Raw genomic sequence first — 17838 nt, forward strand, 5'->3', positions numbered from 1 at the left:
CTTTAAAATGGTGTTAAAATCCAACTTATAAACAATTCAAGATACAAACAGCCATCCGGAATGTAACTCATTCGTAAGTTTGGTAGTGACTTAGTGTATACACAAAAGTACATCACAATACATCAGTACATCTGAAAAAATATGTTCTTCTTTATAGCATGAACTTTGGATACATCTATTTTGACAAGACAAAATTCTTAATAATAATTAATTTTGAATTGAAATCAAACTTACCTTGAAGTAATCATCAAATTTAAGAGCTCTTGATGCCTCCCAATCATATCCAAACCTCTTCAGCTGAATGACTAGTACAGGTGGGAGAGTTTTCACACATGTCCTTATTAAGGCTGTCCTCTGTAATTAAGATGATTTTATTTTGTCTATGTAATTATGCTCTCTACACAACTTGACTTTCCCATTCTTATTGAAAATTTAAGTTAGCAAATATCTAAAGTGAATTATGAGGTAAGGAAGGTTCCTGAAGTGTAAAAGGAGTAGTATTTAAAACATTGAATGGTATTAAAATTTTAAAAAGCCTACAACTGTAATAATTACGAAGGAATTTATACATTACTTAAAAATACTAAGAAGAACATCAAGAGTCTAATGAGTAAATATTACACCTAAAGCAAAAACCAACCCTACAGTTTCTATAGTTCCATAAAAACTGCACAAATGTTTATTGCTCTAAGTGAAACTACAGATAAAGACACAAGTTTCATGAAGTTATTGATGAAGGTTCCACTGCCTTAGACAGCCAATAATGCCCCCTGGGAGTTACCTCAACTTTGAGAATAAGGCTATGCCATCTTCCATGGTATGACCAAATGTCTCACTTGAGCATTATACATGAGCTCAGTAGTCTGGTTAAACAATGACTTGTCATACATCAGATGCATAAGAGGAGCCTCAAAAAGTGTTTGCCAAAGAATTCAATCCTAATGGAATGCTTCCAGTACAATACTTCAGGATCAACATATGGGAAGACATTGGAAAATCTATGATGCAATGGCCAAAGGCCAAGATCTTGAATCCTAATACCATCTTGCCATCCACTTTGACATTAAAACATTGATTAAGTGCTATAAATATTTTCATTCCTTACCAAGTAATTTTATGAGACCTCTGAGTCACACCTTGAGAGACTTACTGGACTTGCCTGAAGGATTTGTTTTTGAATAAGAACTGAAAATTGAAGCAAAGTAAAGTTAAAGGAGTTAAACAGCTAAGTCAGAAAAGATGAAAAGCAATAAGCAAAATGCAGCGCACCTAGGAGCTTAAGGTTGCTGAAAAGCTTGGCAGAAAACAATGGAGTCCTGTGAGCCTTTTTTAAGAAAATACCAGGACACTTGAGAATGACTTTCCAAGTTCAGATAAGTTTATAATGGCATCATCAAGCTGATTATGAGTTGAATGAGTCTCAGCATTCCATAGTTAAGGTGTGGCAAGAATTTTAGCCAAAATACAATATATCCACAACTTTTGAATGTTCGCTCAAATACGGCAATGAAGAAAACTGTCAACACAAACTTTTAATCTGAATTGTGTGTGAGCTGTACCAAGTAAGACAGTGCACAACTGACAGTGAGGGGTTTAGCATCTGCTCGGTCATACTGAATGTCAGTCTAAATTTTGTAACTAAAGAGGTCCCCAAAATTGGTTAAATCCAAAAATATTACTTGAAAAACTCTAAAAAATTGTCAACTTTGCATTAGAGGATTATTTATTTTTTAAGTGTCCAATAAACTTCCCAAACTCAAGTTTTGCTCTTTGTTGCAATTTTCCACCTCTCCAAACTATCCACTTGAAGAGGAGACCAGAGGATCATTTCAAAGAGTGAAAGGGAAATTGACCTTAAGGGCGAGACATCAATGGAAGCAAGCATCTTCAGCTTAGATGGCATGTGGGTTTCACACTGGAGATGGATAATTTTTCTCTCAAATTGAGCGTTTTTGACAAGGTTGTGGCATCACTGATACAGATGCCTCATCAGATAATTATTTATCAAATCTGGGCTCTCAAGCCAAGACTGAGGCACTTTTGGTTATTTAGCACTAAGGGAGTGAAAAAAGAAATGAGTTGAAGTGGTTGGACAGCGAGACAGAGAGAGATCCAGAAAAATAAGGGGTTAAAGTACAAGGGTCTAAACATGGAACTGGGATAAAACCCAACAGTTGCAATAAGAAGTAACAGTTAATCCTTTAACGCCGACTGGACGTATTTTACATCGACAAAAGTTGTCTGTCAGGTGCCAAGTGGACGCAAAATACTGTACGTCGACTACAAAAAGTTTTTTAAATATTTGCGGAAAAATAATTATAGGCCTCGTTTGAGGGATGCTGGGAGTTCGCGGATCACGCTGTTGTTTTGTTTACAAGCGTGACCCCGCTGCGCATGCGCGAATTTCTTTCTTATCCCAAAAGAAAGCATCAGCTAACTCTGCTGAAAATCTCAGAAATTCTTTAGTCACTTTGTCATAATTTTTGCACCGTTTTATATTAGCCTTTACATAGTTTTATATATGAAATTGTGCGTAATTTCATGTAGAATACAACAAAAAATAACTCATGGTTGTAGTCTTTATCAATTTTGACATATTTTCATATAAATCACGATAAGTGCCAAAATTTCAACCTTCAGTCAACTTTGACTCGACCGAAATGGTCGAAAAATGCAATTGTAAGCTAAAACTCTTACATTCTAGTAATATTCAACCATTTACCTTCATTTTGCAACAAACAAGAAGTCTCTAGCACAATATTTTGATTTATGGTGAATTTTTGAAAAAAACTTTTTCCTTACGTCCACGCTAACTCTGCTGAAAATCTTGTAAGAGCCTGAGGCCGTCTCTTCCAAACACGTGTGTGTTCGTGTGTTCGTCATCCATCGGAGTGGACAAGACAACAAGAGCATCTTGTTTTCTTTCTCTAAAGGAAAGCAATTTCAACCATACAATATTTCCGTCTGTTTCTCCCTAACCACTGTTGTCTTCATGTATGTACAATTACCACTACTTGCATTGCCATGCAAGCATTCTAATCATGTACTCATAATGTTCCAACAAATCTTCTGTATCAAACTGTGTGTATGTTTCTGTTTGTGAAGATGCCAAACGTCTCGCCACTCCGATGGACGATGAACACACACGTGTTTGGAAGAGACGGCGTCAGGCTCTTACAATCTCAGAAATTCTTTAGTCATTTTGTCGTAATTTTTGCACAGTTTTCTATTAGCCATTACATAAAGTTTTATATATGAAAATATGAGCAATTTCATGTAGAATACAAAAGAAAATAACTCATGGTCATAGCTTTTATCAATTTTGACATATTTTCATATAAATCATGATAAGTGCCAAAATTTCAACCTTCGGTCAACTTTGACTCGACCGAAATGGTAGAAAAATGCAACTGTAAGCTAAAACTCTTACATTCTAGTAATATTCAATCAGTTACCTTCATTTTGCAACAAACAAGAAGTCTCTAGAACAATATTTCGATTTAGGGTGAATATTTGGAAAAACTTTTTCCTTAGGTCCGCATGCGCTAACTCTACTGAAAACCTCAGAAATTCTTTAGTCACTTTGTCATAATTTTTGCACCATTTTATATTAGCCATTACATAAAGTTTTATATATGGAAATGTGAGCAATTTCATGTAGAATACAACAAAAAATAATTCATGGTTGTAGCTTTTATCAGTTTGAAATATTTTCATATAAATCACGGTAAGTGCCAAAATTTCAACCTTCGGTCAACTTTGACTTGACCGAAATGGTCAAAAAATGCAATTGTAAGCTAAAACTCTTACATTCCAGTAATATTCAACCATTTACCTTCATTTTGCAACAAACGGGAAGTCTCTAGCACAATATTTCGATTTATGGTGAATTTTTTAAAAAACTTTTTTTACGCCGTAGCGCTTATTTAATTCATGCATCATTTTGTGATAATAATTTCTCGTGTTACTCTGATCATTTTACAATTTGTTATATACCAAAATCATCTCAATTTAGTGTACAATACAACAAAAAAAAATAGCTCATTAGCTTTAACCGTTTTGCTCGCAGCGATTTTTTTTACAAAAATATATGAAATTTTTTTTCGAGCTGTCATATATTCCAATAATTATATATGATAATGATATTTTTTTCATTTCTGATGGTTGCATACTAAACTTCAGGCAATGAGAAAAAAAGGAGCCAAAAATGAACTCTTAATCTTAAAAACTAAGCGTGCTGTGATTTTTTGATAAAATCTTTCTTTCCTCTTCGGCGCTAACTCCCAAACCCCGCCGGCATACGGCAGACACTTTTGTAAATAGAGCCTCGGCGTTTAAGGGTTAAGAGGGGCTGCATAGCAGGGCTGGAGAAATGAAGCAAGAATGGAATTAGAATAAAAGGCTAAAAAGTGGTTGCAACTATGACCTAAGGGATGCTACACAGACTCATCAGATAATATTCAAGACTTTGTTATTATCACTAGGCAGTTTTACCAAACTACTGAAATTTGTGGTCTCATGCTACAAGATTAAGGAGCGCGCCAACTGCTGAATTTCAAGGAATTACCGAATTTTGGTTATTAACAGTTTTAAACTGTTTTATGTATGAACTATATCCTGAAGCATTAATGCTAAAAACAATTTCTAGATTGGTTTATTGAAAATTTTGTTCATCGCTTGTATGGCACTGTGAACCACAAATTGTAAAAAAAACTTGTAAAAAAGTCTGTATGAATAATTCTGGATAGGATCAAGTGAATTATACCCTGTTTTTGACTAAATAAACAAATCTTGACCTATTATTGTAAAAAATAAAGCATTATTGCTAAAAAAATTTTTTTAGATTGGTTCATGGACAATTTTGATCATCACTTGCATGGCACTGTGAACGACAAATTGTAAAAAACGTACAAAAAAGTCTGTATGACTAATCCTGGATAGGATCAAGTGGGTTATACACTGTTTTGGACTGTTTTACATGTAAATAAGCATATCTTGAAGCGTTACTGCTAAAAATAAAAATGTTTAGATTGGTTCATGGACAATTTTGTTCATCACTTGTACAGCACTGTGAACGACATGTAAAAAAGTGGCAAAATAACTGGTACAAAAATAACTGTCACCCACTAAAATATCCCATTCTCTCTAGTGGTAGCATCATAGAGAAATGGGTTATAATGATATAGGGGTAACTCACTCAAGATGTCCTGATTCTCTCAGGATTTTTGTTTTGCTGTTTTCTCGAAACTTACTTTTTTCAAAACGTAATGCTTTTTTCTCCAAAAAGACTGAACCAAATTCAATGAAACTCTTACAAAATGTTGTGATCTTTATATTGTTGCTGGGAAAATAATTTTTTAGAGCAACTTTTTTTTTTTGCAAATTATATTTGAAAAGTGATGTCATGATTTTTTCAACTAAAAAAAAAAATTAACTGAGGTTGAATTTCTAGGTTTCCCCTTGAGAGATTTTCATTATTAGTTGTAAAATAAGTGGTAAAAATCTAAAGCAAATCCCTTCAATCATAAGGTAGTAACTGTCATTTACTTTATAATTGTGCCTTATGACATAGGCATGCCCCTTAAGAAGAGTTTAAGTCTCGCCAGCTGAATGTTTTTATACATTTACTGTGGGTGTGTAAAAGCCACTGATCTATAGCCTGGCCTAAACACATCAGATAAGACTCCTGAGGGAAACACTGTTGGCTCCAATAGACAGAACAATAGAAGTGCAGGCTCTTGTCCAAAAACAATATAAATGAACTACAGGACTTAACCCCCTTGCACACACAAAAAAGATTGTAATTCTAGAAACCATACTTGAAGAAGAGCAGATAATCCAAGAGTACTGGTTTAATTTCAAGAATGTTTATCAATCTGCTGAAAAATTACTACTGGGATGAGGACAAGACAAAAGCAAAAGGTACATACCTACAAATTTCAGGGAGGAGGTAAATAATGCAAATTAGAATGTGATAAGTATTCCAGTCTAGATAATGAGGTTAAAACATTGCTCAAGAGGAGATGAGATAGAATGTTTTAACAAACAGGGTAATAATGTTCACAAAGCCATGTACTCAAGGAGTAACAATGTTGTTAGGTTAGCCTACAGAAATGAAAAATTTTTACGTAATTTGTAATTTTCCTAACATACAAACCTGAGGCTTTACATAGGGGATTTACTATCAGCGCAAGCTGAACCCTGCCGTTTAACTGAAAACAAAGTGGATATTGGTAGCTGGCTACAGGTGGAAGGGGAGGAATCACCGCCATCCAGTCGGTACACATTCACTTTATTTTTTGGCCCAGGAAGCAGAATGAGGGGTGGCTAGGTGGGCCATTTATGGAACGACCTCAGGTTTGTATGTTAGGAAAAATGACAAAATTTGTATTTTTCCTAACATACAAACCTGAAGTCTTTACATATGGATAACTTTCGGTGAAGCTGGAAAGTCCGGCTGTTCAAATTTTGCAAGGCAGTTATGGTAACAGTTACCTATGGAAGTACCACCCACCCAACCGGTATGCATTCAATCACTTCAGTTTACCTTTTGGACCAGGTCAAAGAATGAGGGGTGGTAAGAAGTGGGCCTTTTATGTAAAGAGCTTAAGTTTGTATGTTAGGAAAAATACAAATTAATTAAAAATTTGTCATTTGTTCCTACACGAATATCAACCCTCGGTCTTTACACATGGAGACTTACTATTGGAGGGAGGATTCCAAGTAATTCTCTGAACTGACTGGTAGTTCAGCTCACCTGGTATTCTCTGCCTGGTCATGTAAGAGCAAAGGAAGGATGCCATACCTCTGATCTGTTGAACATGTGGGATGTTAAACTGCCAGACTTCTGGGCACTTTGAATCAAAGGGAAGTATGCTTGAACCAACAGGTGCAGACGAACCCACAATGTCGAAGACTACGTAGCTAAAAAACCAACTGGCTTGTCCATAGCCAGTCCTTCTCTCTCCTTGCTAGAGAGAAGTAAGGAAATGCATCTGTTAATCCAAACAAAATAAAGGATTATAGAAAGGATGCTCAAGTCATCCAGACCACCTGCATACACGCCAGTCCAGCTTGTGATGGCTTGTTCACTCTTCCTCCATCCACTGGAAGAGGACAGAAAGCAAGAGGAAGGTAGGAAGCCAGTCCCGCCCATACCTTCTCCTTGTAGCCACAAACCTTAAGCGAGATGTAGCCTGTCCTAAGGAGTTGGGTAAACTACATGACTTACTGACCAATTATTTCTTTCCAGAACCTACATTTCAGATCTAGTTTGCCTCTGGACTTCCCTGTCTCCTTGCATGTCTGTTGTCAGCCCTGCTGCTCGCCGTGAAGTTGGACGGCGGCGTGTTCCACTCAGACCCTGGGAGCCCCTCTACGTTCTCTTCACTCTCCCAGTGTTGCCATTTCATGTATCGTGGTACCTCATCCACTCATTAGTTCTGTGTAGAAGTTTGGAACTGAACCACTTCTCTCGGCCGTGCGTTCCTTTCAGAGCCTGGGAGCCCCTTTTATGTGGTGACTTAAGGGGCTGATCCCCTCCTGGTATGGTGGGGCAAGCTATATGGTAGGTGCGCAGCTGAAGTCATCATTCAGGGGTACAAATCTTAGACAAACTGCTTCTCCGATGTAGCCTTCGTCTGCTTTGTGGCTTCTTGACTCCCTTCCGATGTTTTGTCATCCAGTGCCCTTCACTTTGGCTGCCCTTGTCCTATGAAATAAACTTGTACTATTACACAATTGTTAAAATTGTTTATTTCCACTCTTACACCTAATAATTTCTGCTCTGGTAAGAGTCGTCTGCTCCTGTGATATCACGGATGGGATTGTGATGTCATAGCTAGTTCTTGTGACATCATTAACCGATTCCTCCAACGTAGTTTCAATCGATCAACTCTGCCTTTCAAGAGAAGTACGACCCGTCTTCCGCCAGACTTTGTGAATTTTTGGGAATTCTTCGCTGTTTCTTCACATATCCATGTACTGGTGTATGGCCCTCCGGCTGCAGTGAAGTCGAAGAAGAGAATCCTTTCACCTTCACCTTCTTCAATCGGTGCTCTCCCTCGGCAACGGACTTGGATTTTTCATGTGGTGGGCTATCTCCGGGATCCTGCGACACAGACCAACAGGTGCAACGGTTTCCTCGTATTCGGCAAGTTGAAAAGGTAACATGTCACCTATACAGGCAGTCCCCGGTTATCAGTGGGGGTCACGCTCCCGACGGCGTGACCATAACCAAAAATCGCCGATAACCAAAAATCAGCAATAATAGCGTCAATCCCCAGGGATCGGAGCTGATAACCGGGGGTCGGCACAGCCGGTAAGTGGGGATCAGTGCCAATAACTCGAGATCGGTGCCAAAAATCCGGTTATCATTGTCACTAAACAAACCGGATCGCCGATAACCATGGACTGCCTGTACTTACTTCAGGATTGTCCCCCGATCTAGTATCTCCTCCACCTGTGTTTCCATGGACACTTGGGTAGAAGGAGCAACCGACGTTCATCCTGTACGTGACTCTGTGGCTCCTTCCGAGTTCTTTGGTTTCTTTAGAAATCTGAGGCATGGAGGATGCTTGTCTCAAGTGGGACATTCGGTTTTCTTCAGAGCTCCAAGCCGACGTTTCTCGCCAGGTGTTCAAGATAGCAGTGGAGATTCTAGCAGACGTTCCAGCCAGAGTTGAGGCAATTTGTTCGCTGGACATGAGAGATTCTGGATGTTTGGGGATGCGTTTCCAGCATAGACTTTGTCGCCTTGACCCTCGCACGTTCCTGACTTGGTTCCTGTAGTTCCAGATATCCACGGACATGACTAGGTTCGAGGTTCATCTTCCCATGTTCAAGGACATCCAGCCAAGAAATGATGCGCTTTCTGTTGATGTACATGAGGGATTCTGCATGGCCATGGATGTGTTTCCACCCTGACTGTTGTCGACTCGATGTTCAAATGTTTGTGACATTCTTCACCGTCTTTCCACACTCTTCCAGACGACCGTCTGATTTTCAAGCTTTCTTGGCCATGTCCTGTCGCACTTATGTGCAGTTGGTTCAAACCGAACATTCGGACATGACAGCATGGACGTGTGTCCGTATATTGGTATATGGCCATCACAAGGGGGTGATGTTGGAGTTGTCTCAAGATAGTGTGTCTGGGAATAGACCATCGACATCGCTCAAGTGAAGGGTTGAGAAGAAAATGGGGGGCCCAGTCCACATTGAAGCACCGTTTCCCTTCTGTTCATTGCCTCATTCTTTCTGTCGGACGCAGAGCAGTGTTTTAACTTCTAGGGACATCTAGAGTGGAGCCGAATCACATCCACAGCCGTACGCATTCTGCCCACGGCCATGCTAGTCACGTCCACACCTGTCAGCGACAACCGACCACCGTTCGAGGGCTGAGACACATCCTTTTGCCCTCGTACGTGGTCATGACTTTATCAAGTCTGTCCGCAGATGTGACTCTTAACACGTCCGCGGACATGACTCTTAACATCTCCACGGACATAACTCTTCATGATTCTGAGGACGTGACTCGTCAAGAGTGGGGGATGTTGGGAGTCCTTCGTGTCAGAAGAGGTCTTCTGTTTCCATTCAAGACACCTCTCTCTCCCTTTTCCTTACGGTGTTTACCTTCACCATAGGAAATGGAGGATTTGAAGAAAAGTTTTTCCTTCCCCTTATGAAGTTGTTATTGATCTCATTTGTGAGTTCAATAATATTCATATATAGTTCTGAAGTTTAATCCCCACCTGTGATCACTCCTACTGCTGTTGAAGCTCTTCTCAGCTCTCTCAGCTCAAGAAAGGATTCAAGACACCTCTGGATTTTCTTGGCTAAATACAGATGAGGAAATATTTCTTGTTCCTCAAGAACTTGGTGGGATTAGTAGCCTAGTCTACATGACATCAGAGGGATAAGTTTCTCTCTGGCATTTAAGAGGAACTTGTCTGTTCATAGAAATTTGAATGCTGGTTCTTGACTTTGTTGGACCGCTTTCACTTCCTTCTACCAGAAGGACTTTGCCACAGGTCCTTGGAAACTTTTTCCTCAGATCCAGTGATGGCTGCTCAACAAACTGTGTATCTCATCTAGTGTCCCAGGCAGGACAGTTTTATCTTGCCTAAGGTGATAGTGTGGAAGAGGGAGTGAGTGAGATGTCTGGTCTCTTTTCTTTCCCTTTTTTTCCTTTCTTCTTGACCTGCAGACAGTTTTGAAGAATGACACATCATAAGCTGGAACTGGCTTGATGCAGATGAGTTGTAGTCAGGCTATTACAGCATTTTTCTCTCTCCAGCAAGGGGAGTGAGGAGGCAATTCCACTGCATGTGGCTGACATGGTTTGTTGTTTTGTGTTAGCCCCCATGGCCCTTCTCTAATGGAGGATGATGGCAGCTTAGGTACCAATAGATTCTAGCATTACTGGGCAGGCAGCCATCCAATTACTCAGGCATGCGCGGTACGACCATCTTTCATCTATGAAACTGGTGTGACTCAGCCCATTTCAGATGGAGTTAGACTATTCATACTTAATGGGTTTGTAACAACACACAGCAATCTATTATTTTTTCTTACTGAGTCATTCCAAGTATTTTATTTTTCTATTGGGAGTTTGTGCAACGTCTGTTAGAGTCAAATAATATATACCAAGGTTTTTAATAAATACCCAATTACAATACATTAACTTTGCCAGACCACAGAGTCAAAATAATTGACTCTCATAGGGAATAGTCATCATACAATACTCTCTTGATATTCTTGTTACCAGACAAGAATTTGGTTGACTTATTCTTGATAAGCTAGCAGTTACTGTAAAAGAGACTCTTTAACTTCTGGAGCAAATGAAGATACCTTCTCAGAAATAACATTCATAAGAACCTAGAATTATCCTAACCACAACAAACATGTAAGTCATACCTTTTGATTGCACTTTTCACAATAGTATGCATTATCACCTTCCAAAAGTTCCCCTTTAACAAACTGGTCCAAAGAATCTTGGAGATCATGGCATTTTGTGACAGTCAAGTTCAGAGCTAAGAAAGGTTCTTCACGTTCGTACCTGAGAAGAAAGTATATACAACGATTAAGTAATGAGTGCTCAATTTTCATGATATTCTATTTATCTGCTAGACTGTTATGCTCCAGTAAAAACAGTGAAGCACATACTACACCTTTAACATATGGCAAAAGAGAAGCTACTATTTTTTAATGTTGAATCTCAACAAATAGCATTTGTTTTAGACTTGCAAGGATTTAGATAAAAACATGGATACAATGTAAAAATGAATTAGTGATAAATACTGAATATAAAACACATTGGTGACAGACAACTTTACATCAACAACTCTATGGAGGAGGGCTAACACTTACAGAATAGTACAAATTCTTTGAAGCATCCCTTCAGCCCAAGCTCCATTGCTTTCTGCATTTTACTTCCCATTCATTCCACTCAATTTCTTGCTACTTGGCTCTCAAACTTCTTTACAGTTACGTTACTCCAATTTTCACCAGTCATTAAAGAACAAATTCTTTCAGAGGAACCCAATGAACTCTAGAAATGACTCAGTAGCCTCCTTCAACTAATTTACCAAAATGACATTTTATAATAAAATAAAGTTTTATATATACTTACCAAGTAATTACATAGCTAATGTTTCTAGTATGTGTTTATGTGTTTTGTATGATAAATAAATGATTTACCTAATAATAAATACTCATTTTCAAATATTAAAAAGATTAATAAGATTAAATAATAATAATAATATAACTGTAATTACAAAATTTATACATTTCTCTAGTAAATTATATGATACTTTACACAAACAAACATCATTTCCCGATCTTTTGTGAAACCTTTGAGGAGAGTGGCGAAGGCAAAGCTGTCAAATATGTCAATTGTTGCCCACAGCGTGTCAAAGGATTTCTATGCACTATCTCTCTTTCTTTTTCCTTCATAAATCATGAGTTTCCATCTTTTGATATCTAACATAATAATAACTCTCTCTCTCTCTCTCTCTCTCTCTGAATAATTTAACTTGATATTTAATAAATACAGTAATTTCACACTCTTAAGTAAGGTAATAATTCTCTCTCTCTTCTCTATTTTAAGAAAGGACTCTCTCTCTCTCTCTCTCTCTCTCTGATAAATAAGTAATTATTTCTCTGTACGTAAGGACAAAATCTTTTACCTCTCTCATTAGAACTGTAGATGGGCAAGTGTGGCAAATAAGTTCTAAAACACAGACATAATAATTACGAGTTGTACTAGTCCAAATAAAAAACACTAGTTTGTTCATGAAAAAGTATTTCAGAACAAAGAGAAAGAGATACAGAATAAAGAAGTTCTTAAAAACGAGGTTGAGAAGATTTTTAAAAATAGATTGGTCGGAAGGGGAGAGAGAGAAATTCTCTTCCAACTCTCCATTTTCATGTCAACCATTTTTTCTTTTTTTAACCCTTAAGGGACGGCATAATTTATCAATGTGCAGCACCCCAGACCGGGGAAACTTTGAGGTCGGCAAAATAAAATAAATAAAAAAATCACATCAATGGAAAGAGAATGACAAGTACATTCACACTGTATAAATAAAAAAATTCTTAAAAATTTTCCATACCTCCCACGAGAAGTTGAAAATGACTATTTACAACCCCTTGTGGGGCCTCATTTACAAGACAATCGTAAATTTTACCAAATTATATATGTTTTCTCTAATAAATAAGTTTTTTGGATTTTGTAAAATTATTATTACTGATCACACAATATCAAAACATATAAGAAATAAAAGCAGTAACAAATTTTTTGCATATTTGTTGTAAAATATTCATGTAAGTTTACGAGAAGGAAGATTCAGTAACTTTTTTTTTACTTTTACATGCTTTTTCTAATATATCTTTGCAATTTTCTTTGTAAAATTACATTTACAACCGACATACTATCGTAAATGACAAAAACAAAAAACAACAGCAACCCCTTCGTATATTTACAAGCAAATTTACAAAGACTCATGTGAGATAGAGAGATGCAGTGCCTTCTCCCTTGAAGTCATAAGCATTACTGATACTGGCCTAACTCTCATGTCTGTATAAAAGTTGCCATTAGTGAATTTATAGCATATAGAAGTATTGGCACCTTTGTTTCGAATCATTATTACCATAACAGTGGTGCGTAATTCTGCTTCACACTGAAGCGCAATCCGTCCACCTCCCCAAACCTGTTTTACTTCACACTGAAGCTCAATCCGTCCCCTAAGGGTTAAGAGTAATGTATTAAGCTAACTTTTAAATGAAATTATAGTAACTTTAATTTTATTTAAAAGTTAGCTTAATACTTTGGGAGCATGATTTGGTCACATTTAGGTCATATTTAGTGTTTAAACTCTAAAAGTAAGCAATTATTAGCATTTTTTGAGACTGTGCCACACTTACGCAAAAATTCATCTTGCATGAGGGGTTCTGGAACCTAACCTCTCGTAAGTTTGGGGTATGACTGTATAAGGTGAAAATGGTTTTCTTACCTTTATTATCAGTTTATTTCATAATGTGAATCTTTTCATGTATGTCAGTGGTTATCACGCCTAGGCTGAGGCTAGCCTACCGATAAACATCACTTAGGGGGGGAAAAAAAAAAAAAAATCTTTTCTTCAACAGACAATCAGCTTTAATGGACAACCTTTACCCCCTATTAGTCCATTAAAGCGTGGTTTCACTGTAGTTCAAATTTCTTTTGATTACATTAAGGTCAAGTCTTCTACTCCCCACAGATAACCCTAAGACATCCTTTTACCCTATTAACATTTTATGCTTCGAGTTGTCCATAATCCACAGTAAAAAGTACTATATTAGAAAAGGACTGCTGCTCATGCAACATCTAATAATAATTAAAAAAGACTCTAAATGGAAATAATATTTGCATGAAATCTATTCTGTGAAGTCTGATGAGCTACTTGAAGAATGCACACAACTTTATACTTTCAGCATTTAAGACATTGTTCCCTAAATAATGTAACCCAAGAGGCTATCAAATTAAAAACTAATTCCAAGTCCATTTTTCCTCATTAATAGTATCCAAATCAAACTCTAACACAGGAAATTATTTGGAATCACAACCACGTTCACACCTTGAGACCAAGGCACCTAAGTGCAGTGCTGTAAGTAAGTCCATTTTACACTTTAAGTATCTATTAATTTTCTCACTGGTTGCTAATGGCCTACAACCCATTCCAATTAGGTTTCTTATAAAGCAATCTTGAATATCTTTAAAAGGTCATACAGTAATTGCTTTAAAATAACAAAATTTCCGAAATAAAATGGATAAAAATGCACATAAGATACAGTACTAACCTGTGGGGACAATCTTGACATATTCTCTGGATAGAGTATACACCTTCAAATCTTCTTGCAAAGACACTCTCTTGTCCTTTACTTTTGAGATACTCATCAACTTGTTCTGTCAGCCTTGTATAAAACTCAAATGCATCTAGAAGACAAAGTAAAAAACAGTTAATGGGGTATAGATAATTAAAAATGCACTCCATAATATCTTAAAAGAAATCCGTTATTAATATCTCTCTAATCTTAAAATTGACATGATTATACTTTCTAAAAACTACAATAAGCAAACTAACCCTGTTGTTCTCGAACATTGACTGGCTGACCATCCATTCTGAAGCACTTCCAAAATTGATCTGGTACATAGTACTGTAACTGTGATTCCATTAAATGGCCAAATACTGTTTGCAGCTGGTAAAACAAGCTGCAAAAAATTACACAAATTAGTTACATAAACATAAAAAAACATGTTCATTATAAGTTTTCATACCCAACAACAATACTCAATTGAGATCACAAGTCCAACCCCAACACGATTAAATTTAAAATTTACTAAAAGCTAATTTACAAAAGCCCTTCAAATAAAAGAAGAAATGGGTTCTATTGCAAAACTTTTCAGAACATCACTAATGCCCACCAAAATCATCTGGAAGGGGTATCAAAATGATAAATTTTTGAAGTAATTTGTATTTTTCCTGACATAAAAACCGGAGGTCTTTACACATGGGATTAACTTTCAGCGAGCTGGAGATCTGGCCGTTAAACTTTTGCAAGGTGGTATGGTAACAGTTACCGATGGTAGGGGCGGGAGTACCGCCCACCAAGTCAGAGTGCATTCAATACTGCAGTTTACCTTTTGGCCCAAGTAGGGGAATGAGGGGTGGTGAGAGGTGGGTCCTTTATGTATAGACCTCAGGTTTGCATGTTATGAAAAATACAAATTACTTTAAAAATTTGTCATTTGTTCCTACACAAATACAAACCCTTGGTCTTTACATATGGGAGACTTACTTTTGGAGGGAGGATTCCCAGTAAAGCTCTGAACTGACTAGTAGTTCAGCTCACCTGGATACTCTCTTCCTGGTCATGAAAGATCAAAGGAAGGAGACCATACCTCTGATCTACTCAACGAGATGGATGTTCAATTGTCAGACTTCTGGGCATTTTGAATTAAAGGAATGTAATATCCTTGAATTGAAAAGGTTTGGATGAATTCATCTACAAAAATTCACCTACACCAGTTCATCTACAACTACAATTCATCTACAACAGTTTACCTACATTTACATTTCTACTATTCCTATTCATCTGCTGATACAAATCATCTACAAACCAGTGTTCCTAAAAACTATATGATAAAAAAATTTTAATGAGAGAGAGAGACTATTAGCATAACATAACCCACTGAAACTGAACTTCCATACTGTCTAAATTACCAGTATGGTAATTTAGACAGTATGGAAATTAAGTTTCTATGTTGCTTCAAAGTTTATCTTTACTGCATCTAGGTTGTCTTTACTTTTATTGTTTTTAAAAATGCTAACCCTATACAATGGCCTCTCCTCAGTATGTCAAATCGGAAAAAGGAAAGAGAAAGTTAGTTCATTGTGGATACATATTCTATAAAAACAGAGAAAATGGAGCCACAATATATTGGAAGTGTGAACAATATCACAAAATCAAATGCCATGCTCATCTGACAACAGTGGATGATGAAGTTGTTAATACAACAGTGGACAATGAAGTTGTTAATACTGTGCATGAACATAATCACACAATAGATGTCGCAGAGATTGAAGCAGTGAAAACCTTTACAAGAATTCATCAAATGGCTAAATCTACACGACTCTACACACTCAATAATATCTAACGTTCTTGAAGATTGCAGTGTTGCTGCTGTGCCTAAACTCCCAAAGATGCAGAGTTTGAAAAGGACAATAAGCTCTGTAAGGCAAATAAGTAATATGGTTCCTGCTTTGCCAAGAAATTGTAGCGAATTAGTTTTTCATGATGAATTTACAAAATCTCTTAAGGGAGATCAATTTTTGCTTTACGATTCTGGTCAGTGGTATAAGCATATGGGGATTTTTGCTACTAGACATAACCTTCAGTTATTAGCCCGAAGGAACTTTTGGCTTGGCAGTGGTACTTTTAAGACCGTACCTTTGTTATTCCATCAGTTATACACACTGCATGGCTTAAAAGACAAATCCTCCATGCCACTCGTCTTTGCATTATTGCCAGACAAACCTGAGGAAACGTATAGACAACTTTTGCAACAAATAGAGAATACTGAACCTTCATGTGCACCATCATCTATAATGATAGATTTTGAAAGAGCCATACAAAATGCAATGCTTAAAGAATTCCTTAACATGGAATTGAAGGGTTGTTTCTTTCATTTCTCTCAAGCTGAGTTTCGCTCAATTCACAGGAATGTATTGCAAAATTTATATGAAACTAATGCAGATTTATATTTGCACCTTCGAATGTTGCCGACAATAGCGTTTGCACCTGTTGGAAACATAATAGAGACCTTTGAATTGTTGTGCGAGAACAATACTTTCCCTCCTGAAGCTCAAGAGGTCTTGGACTACTTCAAAGTTACTTGGATCGGGCGCCCTAGGAGAATATATATGATGTGATTCTACACGATCTGCCAAAAACAAACAATGCAGTTGAGGTGTGGCACATAGCTTTCCAAGTCACATCTTCCCATCTAAATATTTGGAAGTTCATTGAATGTTTGAAGAAAACAAAATTTCAATGAAGCTCAGATTGAACAGTATCTTTCCGGGAGAGAACCCCAGGCTCCAAGAAAGCGTTGCTGTGATACCTCGCAACACATCAAAAGACTCATGGAAAATTTTAGTATCGATAATATCCAAGAATATAATCGTGGAATTGCTCACAACCTTTCTTTTTAGATGTTCTATGGAATTTCTGTGAAATTAAACTAATTTTATTGAATAAATTTTTCTTTATTGAATCTGATCCACTGCATTACATGAAGGTATTCTTTATGGAATAAAAAATATTAATTACTCCTTCTTTGAAAAATCTACTTATACTGGGGACTCTTTGAACCAAATATTTAATAGAGAAAATGAGTACCAGTCAGAAACTAAGCAAAGACTTAAAATTTTAATGTGTGAATACAGATTTTTTTTAAACTTATCACTAAACTTAATGGAAATGAAGATATTCAGTAGGATTAAACAAAAACTGAGCAGGACTGAACCAAAACCTAGCAGAACATGAAGGAAACATAACAAAACCTAAAAGGTAATAAGAAATATAAACCAAATGAAAATTATTTTACTTATAAATTAATTACATCTGTGGATCAACTACGTTAGTTGATTTGTATTTGTAGAGGAATTGTTATAAGTGAATTTTAACTGTAGGTGAATTGTTGTAGATGGATTGGTGTAGGTGAATTGTTGTACACAAATACACAGGACACCAACCCCCATGTCAGAGATTATAAAGCCAATAATAACCAACTGGTTT

General features: G+C 36.9%; 1 protein-coding gene across 4 annotated transcripts in view; it reads right to left on the reverse strand.

Moving 5' to 3' along the window:
• LOC136832815 (ubiquitin carboxyl-terminal hydrolase 24-like) overlaps positions 1–17838 on the reverse strand; it is a 374979-nt gene that overhangs the window by 139714 nt on the left and 217427 nt on the right. For all 4 annotated transcript variants that reach the window (XM_067094450.1, XM_067094436.1, XM_067094461.1 and 1 more), the window contains exons 29-32: positions 14622–14749; positions 14338–14473; positions 10915–11056; positions 235–354 (exon numbers count right to left, since the gene is read on the reverse strand). In XM_067094450.1, the coding sequence (XP_066950551.1) occupies positions 235–354; positions 10915–11056; positions 14338–14473; positions 14622–14749 (526 nt within the window). The remainder of the gene's footprint in view (positions 1–234; positions 355–10914; positions 11057–14337; positions 14474–14621; positions 14750–17838) is intronic.

Source organism: Macrobrachium rosenbergii, chromosome 4 (assembly GCF_040412425.1).
Source record: "Macrobrachium rosenbergii isolate ZJJX-2024 chromosome 4, ASM4041242v1, whole genome shotgun sequence".
NCBI classification, from domain to species: domain Eukaryota; kingdom Metazoa; phylum Arthropoda; class Malacostraca; order Decapoda; family Palaemonidae; genus Macrobrachium; species Macrobrachium rosenbergii.